General features: G+C 46.5%; 1 protein-coding gene across 1 annotated transcript in view; it reads left to right on the top strand.

Moving 5' to 3' along the window:
* The window catches only part of col21a1 (collagen, type XXI, alpha 1), a 68,330-nt gene that overhangs the window by 38,101 nt on the left and 19,907 nt on the right, over window positions 1-10,322 (top strand). The window contains exon 17 of the mRNA XM_073834278.1: window positions 10,131-10,175. Within this exon, the coding sequence (XP_073690379.1) occupies window positions 10,131-10,175 (45 nt within the window). The remainder of the gene's footprint in view (window positions 1-10,130; window positions 10,176-10,322) is intronic.

Here is a 10,322-nt window from a genome sequence, read left to right as displayed (position 1 = left end):
CAGGTCTATCAGGCCCAGGCGTTAAAACAACTGCACGAGGGTGGTCCTGACCAGGGAGTTTTGGAAGAACTCCGCGCCGCCACCGACTTCGCCCTTCGGGCCACGAAGGTCACGGCGCGTTCCCTTGGTCGGGTGATGTCCACGGCTGTGGTCCAGGAGCGACACCTGTGGCTTACTCTGGCTCAGATGGCAGACGTCGACAAGGTTCGCTTTCTTGACGCTCCCATCTCCCAGAGTGGCCTCTTCGGCGACGCTGTCGAGGACTTTGCCCAGCAGTTCTCGGCAGTCCAGAAGCAGACGGAGGCCATCAAACACATCCTGCCCCGCCGCGAACCTACCATCCCGCCGCCGGTGGCCCAACCTCCGCCTGCTCGTCGCCGAGGGCGCCCCCCCGCGGCCTCCAAGGAGAAGGAGAAACCCCAACCAGCTCCGTCCCCCGCCGAACAACACGAGGCCAGGTTGCGACGTCGAGCTGGCCGCGGGAGAGGTGCGCCGCCCGCCTCTCAGGGACCGTCTACACGCAAGAGGTCTGCGAAACGTCCCTGACGCGGGCAACCCGGAGGTGGAGAAGATGGCTCTTCAGGCGACGACAACATCTACGTCGCCGCTCCCGGTGGAGGGCCGGGAGTTGCTGTGCACCCTGACGCTGCCGCCGGCCCACGGGTCGGCGGTACCCAAATTTTCACAAAAAGAGCTAATTTTCTCACCTCCGGGGGTTCAGCCCCGCGTTCCCGTTTCGAGCGGCACACGGTTGCCCTCTCGAGGCCGGATCCGGAGCTGTTTATCGCCAGCGCTGGAACCAGGGAAGAAGGTAAGCACTGCCTCGTGCAGTCTGACTCCCCCCCAGGACGTTTTTCCTTCTGGGCGCAGTCCCCTTCCCGTTCCTCCCTTAGGCTGCCCCACCCTGAGCACGACGGTCAACGTTCCCTTGATCCCCCTGGCAGAGCGGTTGGGGACCTGGCGTCAGCTTCCCAACCCCTCGCGGTGGTTGATTCGGACGGTACGTCTCGGCTATGCGATCCAGTTCGCCAGGCGCCCGCCCAAGTACAGAGGCATCCTTTATACTTCTGTCCATTCGGACACGCATGCCGCTGTCCTGCGTGCGGAGGTCGCAGCCCTACTGGCGAAGGGCGCGATCGAGCCTGTCCCTCCAGCCGAGATGAGGTCAGGGTTTTACAGTCCCTACTTCATCGTGCCCAAAAAGAGTGGTGGGTTAAGACCCATCCTGGATCTCAGAGTCCTGAATCGGTCCCTTCTCAGGCTGCCGTTCAAGATGCTGACGACGAGACGCATGCTAACTTGCATCCGTCCCCAGGATTGGTTTGCAGCCATCGACCTGAAGGACGCCTACTTTCACGTCTCGATCTTACCTCGCCACAGGCCCTTTCTTCGGTTTGCGTTCGAGGGTCGAGCGTATCAGTACAAGGTGCTCCCATTCGGCCTGTCCCTCTCTCCCCGCGTCTTTACCAAGGTCGCGGAGGCTGCCCTGTCCCCTCTTTGGCAGACGGGCATCCGGATTCTCAATTATCTCGACGACTGGCTTTTGATAGCTCACTCTCGAGATCTCCTGTGCGAGCAGAGGGACCTGGTGCTTCGGCACCTCAGCCGTCTGGGCCTTCAGGTCAACCGAGAGAAGAGCAAACTCTCCCCAGTGCAGAGGATCTCTTTTCTCGGTGTGGAGCTGGATTCGGTCGCTATGACAGCCCGCCTCTCCAACGAGCGCGCGCAGTCGGTGCTGAAATGTCTGAGGTTGTTCAAAGACAAGACAGCGGTCCCTCTCAAAACTTTTCAGAGGCTCCTGGGGCATATGGCAGCTGCAGCCGCGGTCACGCCGCTGGGCTTGCTTCATATGAGACCGCTTCAGCACTGGTTACACGACCGAGTCCCGAGACGGGCATGGCACCGTGGCACACTCCGGATTGGCGTTTCCCCGCAGTGTCGCCGCCTATTCAGTCCGTGGTCAGATCTGACCTTCCTCCGGGCCGGAGTGCCCCTGGGGCAGGTCTCCAGGCACATTGTGGTTTACACAGATGCCTCCACCACGGGCTGGGGTGCTGTATGCAACGGGCAAGCAGTTTCGGGCTCCTGGACAGGACCTCGTCTGCAGTGGCATATCAATTGCCTCGAGTTGTTGGCAGTCCTTCTGGCCCTACGTCGCTTTCGATCGACGTTGCGTCAGAGGCACGTGCTTGTTCGCACCGACAGTGTTGCGACGGTTGCATATATCAACCGGCAGGGCGGCCTCCGCTCTCCTCGCATGTCACAACTCGCCCGCCGTCTGCTCCTTTGGAGTCAAACGTGGCTAAAATCGCTACGTGCCATTCACATTCCCGGGGAACTCAACCGTGCAGCCGATCAGCTCTCACGGCAGTCCACCCTCCCTGGAGAATGGCGACTCCACCCCGAGTCAGTCCAGCTGATTTGGAGTCGCTTCGGGGAGGCCCAGATAGATCTGTTTGCCTCCCCCGAGACCTCCCATTGCCAGCAGTTCTTCTCCCTCAGCGAGGTTTCCCTCGGCAGAGATGCTCTGGCTCACAGCTGGCCTCCGGGGCCCAAGTACGCCTTTCCCCCAGTGAGCCTCCTTGCACAGACCCTGTGCAAGATCAGGGAGGACGAGGAGCAGGTTCTCCTGGTCGCCCCATACTGGCCTGCCAGGACCTGGTTCCCAGAACTTATTTCCCTCGCGGCAGCCCCTCCCTGGAAGATCCCCTTGAGGAAGGACCTGCTTTCTCAGGGGATGGGCACAATTTGGCACCCACGTCCCGACCTCTGGAACCTGCATGTCTGGCTCCTGGACGGGACGCGTCAGACCTCGCTGGCCTTCCCCAGGCCGTGATAGACACAATCACGCAGTCCCGAGCCCCCTCTACAAGGCAGGCGTACGCACTGCGGTGGGGTCTGTTCGTCGACTGGTGTTCCTCCCGAGGTGAGGACCCCCAGAAATGCTCGGTTGCAGCCGTGCTTTCCTTCCTGCAGGAGAAGTTGGAGCGCAGGCTGTCCCCTTCAACTCTCAAAGTCTATGTGGCCGCTATTGCCGCTCACCATGACGCAGTGGATGGATCATCCCTAGGGAAGCACCCGCTGGTCGTTAGGTTCCTCAGAGGCGCAAGGAGACTTAACCCTCCCAGACCGCGCCTCGTTCCCTCTTGGGACCTCTCCGTCGCCCTCCAGGGCCTGCGGGGAGCTCCCTTTGAGCCCCTTGAGTCAGTCGAGCTTAAATTTCTGTCCCTTAAGACAGCGCTCCTGACAGCTTTGGCTTCTATTAAGAGGGTAGGAGACCTTCAAGCCTTTTCTGTCGACGATTCGTGCCTTGAGTTCGGGCCCGGCGATTCTCACGTTATCTTGAGACCCCGGCCCGGTTATGTGCCCAAGGTTCCCACCACGCCTTTTCGCGATCAGGTGGTGAACCTGCAAGCTCTGCCTATGGAGGAGGCAGACCCAGCTTCTGCGCTGCTGTGTCCAGTTCGCGCCCTGCGTATCTACGTAGCCCGCACTCGGCACTTCAGACGCACCGAGCAGCTCTTTGTCTGCTTTGGAGGTCAGCAGAAAGGGAATGCTGTCTCCAAACAGAGGTTGGCCCATTGGGTGGTAGAGGCCATCTCCCTGTCCTATCTGTACCAGGGACAGCCGTGCCCCTTGGGTGTGCATGCCCACTCCACACGGAGTGTTGCATCCTCCTATGCTTTAGCGCACGGCGCCTCTCTAGCGGACATCTGTAGAGCTGCCGGCTGGGCGACACCCAATACCTTCGCCAGGTTCTACAACCTCCGCGTAGAGGCCGTCTCCTCCCGTGTCTTAACATAGACATCAGGTGAGCGGGAGGGCGGCTGGTGTTGGCTTGCTGCGCCATTCCCATGCGGATCCGAGCGCCATTTCCAGTAGGTTCCCTTCGGTGAACCCTGGGTCCTCCATGCCCCGCAGTCAGGGCTAGATGCGGGGTAGCCCTCACTGTGCTCCTGCCTGGGTCTCCTTCGCCCCGCAGGTTGTGGCTTCCTTTATTATTCCAGCGTATCCGCTGTTTCCCTCGTATATCCCTAGCCTTATGGATATATTGAATTTTTCTCATTTCCACATGCGTAAGAACCGTTCATGTGCCCCGCCCCCCCCCCAACCCATGCTTCAGTTTTCTGGCATCCCTAGGGGGCCCCCTTCTTTGGCCCCCGGGGCGTTGGGAAGGTTACGTTACGGATCTGCCTGCCGGCACGTTCGCCTGCTGGCACGTGGGTCTGTGCGTAACGCGGCGTCAGGGCCGTGGCCTGTTCCAGAGGGTCTGTTCCCATGTAACGTCGGAGTGACTCGACTGAGGGGGAACGTCTAGGTTACGTAGGTAACCCTCGTTCCCTGAAGGAGGGAACGGAGACGTTACATCCCCTGCCACGGCCCTGGCGTCGCGCTGACGCCGGCTCATTCGGCTCTTCAGCAAAAACCTGATGAGTGATGCGCGCGGCCATCTTATATACCCGTATGTACGGGGGCGTGGCCGGCGCGCACGTCCACTCGCCAATTTGTAATTGGCCTTTTTTATATAAGGCTCAGAGATGATCGGTCTCTCAAAGCGAGTTCCCATGTAACGTCTCCGTTCCCTCCTTCAGGGAACGAGGGTTACCTACGTAACCTAGACGTTTTTTTCATGCACCTATCAAGTTTTTTGGTTTTTCATAAAGTGTTTTTTTTTTTCCAGACTAGTGGAAAGAAAACATAGAAAAAACACTGTTAAGTGTTTGTTTTATAGCACTCTATTTGTGTCAATAGATTTCAATTACAATATATATTTTTAAAGGACGTTTTCTCAAAATGAGTTTTTTCTTCTACACTGAGCCATAAATCTCCACTTTAGTAGCACTTACACACACCAAACTTTACATTTTTAATCCTGTCTATATCCTGAAGGCTTTTACAGAGGGATTTGTTCATATATAATTTGCTTGATTTTACACAACATTTTATTCCCCCAAAAATGGTAAAAAATATTGTTTCCTGTCTGTTTTTTCTGAATTATGTCGTGACAAAATGAGATACCCAAAATTCCCTCTGTAAAAACTTTAAAACTTTAAATTAAACAAGAATTTTGAAACTGACTTCATCCAGTGTTTAGATTTTTGTACTAGAAATGTATGCAAATCAGTGCATATTTCATTAAATAATGTCTCATTTGCATATTTAAACCTAACATTTTAGAAAACTTGTAATACAAAATTGTTTGCAATTATCAATGTAATCAATTAGCTAGGTAAGTAAGGGGATACCTATTAGTTAATTTTACCCTATTTACCTGCAGTGTCTCACCTTAATTTGTCAGTTGCTGACAAAATCTGTCTTGAGTATTTTTTAAAAGGCTCATTGCTGATTACTATGTTTTGCAATGATACAAAAATAGAAAGCAGAGCTTAAACTCTTGAACGACTTTGAAGGGAAGCAAATGTTTTTTGCAGATTACATGGAAGCACACATACATCATGAAGAGGAAGCATTCAAAGAGGAAATGTGCATGACCACAGAGATGCTTTAAAATGATAAAATGACAAATCTTGGCACGTCTTGTCATGTTCTGCAGTTAACCTTAACTTTCCAAAGATCTAAATGTTACGCTTTCTAAAAGCAGGAAACACAGCCATCAATCTGTGCAATAGTCTGTATTTCGATTTTTTTTTTTTTTTTTACATCATAGAGACCTAGCCAATAAAACATAATACAAGCACACTTTCCAGGGGAAATAGGCCAATCAGGTTGTGTGCCCGTAACCTAAAATCTGTTCTTTATGTGTCGAAGAGTGATATGGGAATCAGTCCTGGCAAGGTGCATGCTTGCGTGCTTGTATCACGTGAATATCCTAAGAGAGGTCACTCGCCTGTGTCAATTGGGGGCTTTTCTGCGATCAGAGAATTTTATTAGTAGTGCTACTTGTACTATAACATTTATAGTATGCTGCTATAGCATAAATCTGTTTATAACTTGCTCATATGATGCATGATGCTAGGGTGTACTGGATGGTTGCCAGAGCATTACTGTGTCATTTATAAGGTGTTTTCTGGGTGGTTGCTTTCTGTGAAGTCAAAAAGAAATCACCCATTCAACTTTATATGTGTGTCGCAATGGTGGTTCCAAATCTCTGGTTCTAGTGACCCACTGCTTAGCACATTTTGTATGTGCCTCTTATACCGGGGCCAAGCACTGGAGGTGTGTAAGCACCTAATGCAGTGGTTCTTAAGTTCCCCGCTCGGCACATTTTGTGTGTCTCCCTTATTTAACACATGATTCAGATCATCAGCTCATTAGGAGAGAGATCCGTGAACTGAACTGAGTGTGTCAGATAAGGTAGACATACAAAGTGTGCAGAGCCGGGGTCCTAAGAACCAGGATTTAAGAACCACTGACCTATTGTATAGTCTTCTAGTCTTCTTCTTCTTCCTCATCTTCCTTTGCTGAGAAAGTCTATGGCATCCCCTAGAACTGTATTGTAAAAAGTTGTGAAATTGGGCACACAGATAGAGGACAGTCTCAATATTACTACACCAAATTTGAAGTCTCCAACTCAAAGCCTCTAGTGCCAACACTTGTCAAAATTTGCACATTTCACATTTGTGCTAATAACTTTTAAACTGTAAGGGCTAGAAACAAAATTATTTTTCTTCTGATTTTGGCTGAAGGCGATTCAAATGCACCACACCTTCATAATAATCAAACCTTTTCATCTTCAGACATGTTTAAAAAAAAAAAAAGGTTTAAGGAAATTAGTCATGAGGCTTTATCTCTGGATCGCTTTAGTGCATTTAGACCAAACTTTGTGTGTTTTAATGCAACCATGATCTGAGGGTACCTGCACAGTTTTAGAACAGTGCCACCTAGTGGTCAGAAGATATGAAAAATGGCTATTTTTGCTTACAACAACTGAACAGTTTGGCCAAAGATCACAAGACCGAGACCAAAGATCACTCTTTTTGTTTGAAACAGCATTCCAAGTAGAATGGTCCTGAATGTTCCCATATTGGCCATTTTGGGCCTCAACCACTTTTAATTTTGACAAAAAAATGCTATATTTTATGAATGCATGTGTTTTTGCCACTATCCCTGAAGGCATTTAAAACGTTTCATGGCAGAGCCACCTTGTGGTCAGACAGGATTATTAAATTTTAAAAAATGCAAAAACTTTTGTTTAATTTTGCCTATTGTCATGAGACGTGTCTTCATAGATTCTTTGAATCATGCCAAGAAAATCAATACCAGTTACCGAACTTCACCTACTTTTACGAACTTTTAGACCATTGGTCCGATTTTCACTAAGCTTAGATTGTCTTATGGAAGAAAAAAAAAAAAAATAGCAAAACTAGATGAAATGGTTTTCATTTAGCGCATCAGACAAATGCTTTAATAGCCAAACTGCATCTGAGGCTGTATGTCTGCAAAGCTTTGACATATTAACACCAACCCAGATAGCAAGAACGTTTGGGCCAAATGTGGCTGATAGCTGTCACGTCACGCCAAACTTGTACCATATATGTTTTGCCATGGCTTTAGAATTGGAGGGAATTTTCATTTGGGTGACTTTTTATGTTTTTTTTTTTTTTTTCAGGTATTGTTTTCAGTGGCAAGTTTTATTTCAGTTCCCAGAATATTTTCCTAAAAGGTAGGATAACATTCTCTAAAAACATTCTACAAAGGTTTATTGATAACTTTGTTAGAACATTATCCTCTAACATTCTAATAAATATTTAATCGAGAAGCTTCCCATTGGACATTGGATGTGGACTCTAATGTTGCTCAGATGTCAAATTATGGTTGAAAGTAAAAAGCCACCCTTTGTTTGATGAAGCTTCAACTTCATTAAATAACTCCAAAAACAGCATTACCAGCTTTACTTACTATAAATCAGATTGACTTTATTTATGTTATACATTTACAGAAGGGCTTGTTGAGATTAACAGAGGTTCAGATGTGATGTCTGTTTGAAAGTAATAGTTTGGTTTGATGTCACCATTATGGTGGGAAGCGTTTGCTTTATTTGGGCTATTTGACTCTTGAGTTTTAGGTGTTTGTCTGTAGCTGCTGTAACTACATTAGTTATGGTAAGAACAGCAAAAGAAAATGCCGTCAGTGTTGGCTACATTCTGATGGTTCAGATGTCATCATTTGGTTCCTTGATTTTATTCAGTCTAATCTGTGGTGTTAGTTGCACATCATTTATTCCAGCAATGCAATGGCTCTACAGGCCAAGATTCACCAGAATTTTAATCAGAAAAAAAATGTATGAGTCTCAACAATGGTGACATACGTCATTCTGCAATGCATTCTGAGTGCATCATACAAAACTCATCCAGGGCACCCACATGCATTGCAGCATTAAGCATGTCACCATTGTTAAGATTCATACACTGATTCTTGATGTCTGTGTGTGTCAAAGCAGTCATTAGTTTAAAGTAATTTGTGAACAATGTGTTTTTAAGAAAAATAGAGGTAGAAATTCGGATCTGATTAAAGCACCACTGGATCTTATGCTGTTGCGATGCATTACTACAGTCAAAGATATGAAATGAATAGTATGAATTAGACTCTAAATGAGATTAGATGATCAGATCACTATATGATAATATCATTGACATCAGCATGTAGGCTAGCCAACATCATATAAGCACATTTTCTCTTGCTGATTTTTGTCATAACAAACATGGTTACAGCAGCTAGCAAAGAACTTTGAATCAAGAGTCAAACAGCCCAACTAAAGCTTTTCACCATAATGGTGACATCAAACCAAACTATTACTTTCAAATAGACATCAACATCTAAACCTCTGTTAATCTCAATAAAAACTTGTGTAAATGTATGACAGAAATAAAGTCAGTCTGGTTTATGATAAGTGAAGCTGGTAATGCAGTTTTTGGAGCTATTTGATGATGCTGGACCTTGACATCAAACAAAGTTTGGGTTTTCACCTTCAACCAAAATTTTAACCAAAAGTCCACATCTAGTGTGATGTGAAGCTTTATTAGAATGTTAGAGGATAATGTTCTAACAATGTTACCCATAAACATTTTTTAGAATGTTTTAGAGAATGTTATCCTACCTTTTAGAAGAACATTCTGGGAACTAAAATAAAATGTGCTGCTGAAAACATTAAACCCCTTATAATCATTGACAAAACTTTACTCGTCTTAGTTCATCGCGATCTCACAAAGTTCCGTTATAATTAACTCTACACTGCACAAGGAATTTCTTTTTTGCATCGCATATACGTTTTGTTTGTTATAATGAGAGGATTTACAAGCGTGTAGAACTCAGAAATGATTATACTATTGACACACACTGGCGTTTGAGCAATGAGTGGATTCTAACATAAACACTTCTGATTCCCCATTGTGTTCATGAAATCAACAGATATGACTGTGATTAGCTACATAACTTTTGAGCAGATCTGAAAAGCCCCACCAGTGTTTCTGATGGGTGGTTTCAGACTACATTTTTCAGACTGTGTTTGGTACACTGCATTTTATAGAAGAAAATGCAATTGTATTGACTGATGAATTTGCACATAGTTTGTCTTTCAGCATATTAAAAACACCAGACAGACAATGCTAAAGAAAATGATATTCACTATAGCTAGGTCAGCTATATTTAAAAAACAATGTTTATATTAAATACTAGCCCTTTAATTATTTTAACAGAAAAGGTAATGTTGCAGTACCTTGAGATTTAAACCTTTTTCCTCCTACAAATTGTGTAGGTTTTCTGACCTGTTGTTATCTCCGGTGGAGCTGGGCCCTATATTACTGTAGTATCCGAATTTAACAACATCCTGTTAAAACTATTACTCTCTCTGGCTGACAAAGCTTCAAAATGCCAGGAGGGACGCATTTCATATGTGATTAATCCAGACTTCCCATGCATGTTAGCTTCATCAGAGGCCAAGAAAACCCACCGGTGTCCTTACACAGCACTGTGTTCACTGCGAACCTCAGATCCTTGCTACATCCAGTAGCAGGATTTTCAAATGTACTCATTTGTGTAATAACTCTGTCTGTAGTGCTAAAGTCATTAATGCGTATCATTAATGAAGTCTTATATGCATTTCTTGAATGTGCTCATTGTTAAACAAAAAATGAGAAAGTTTGTTTTTTGAATTCTTTCTTTTTTTTCAGGGCATACCTGGTATACCTGGAAATGATGGTCAGAGAGGAATGAAGGTGATGTTTTCTTTCTTTTTTCCTTATGTGGACAATTTGTTTCTCATTTGTTGTTGTTTAGATGTTATGCCTCATGCTCTTTTACACAATTTAGTGAGCTGCATGCATTTTGTAGTTTAGTCTCTTTAACTACCCTACATATATTCA

Source organism: Garra rufa, chromosome 2 (genome assembly GCF_049309525.1).
Source record: "Garra rufa chromosome 2, GarRuf1.0, whole genome shotgun sequence".
NCBI lineage: Eukaryota > Metazoa > Chordata > Actinopteri > Cypriniformes > Cyprinidae > Garra > Garra rufa.
Note: the sequence above shows the minus strand (reverse complement) of the source record. Positions and strands in the feature narration are given on the sequence as shown.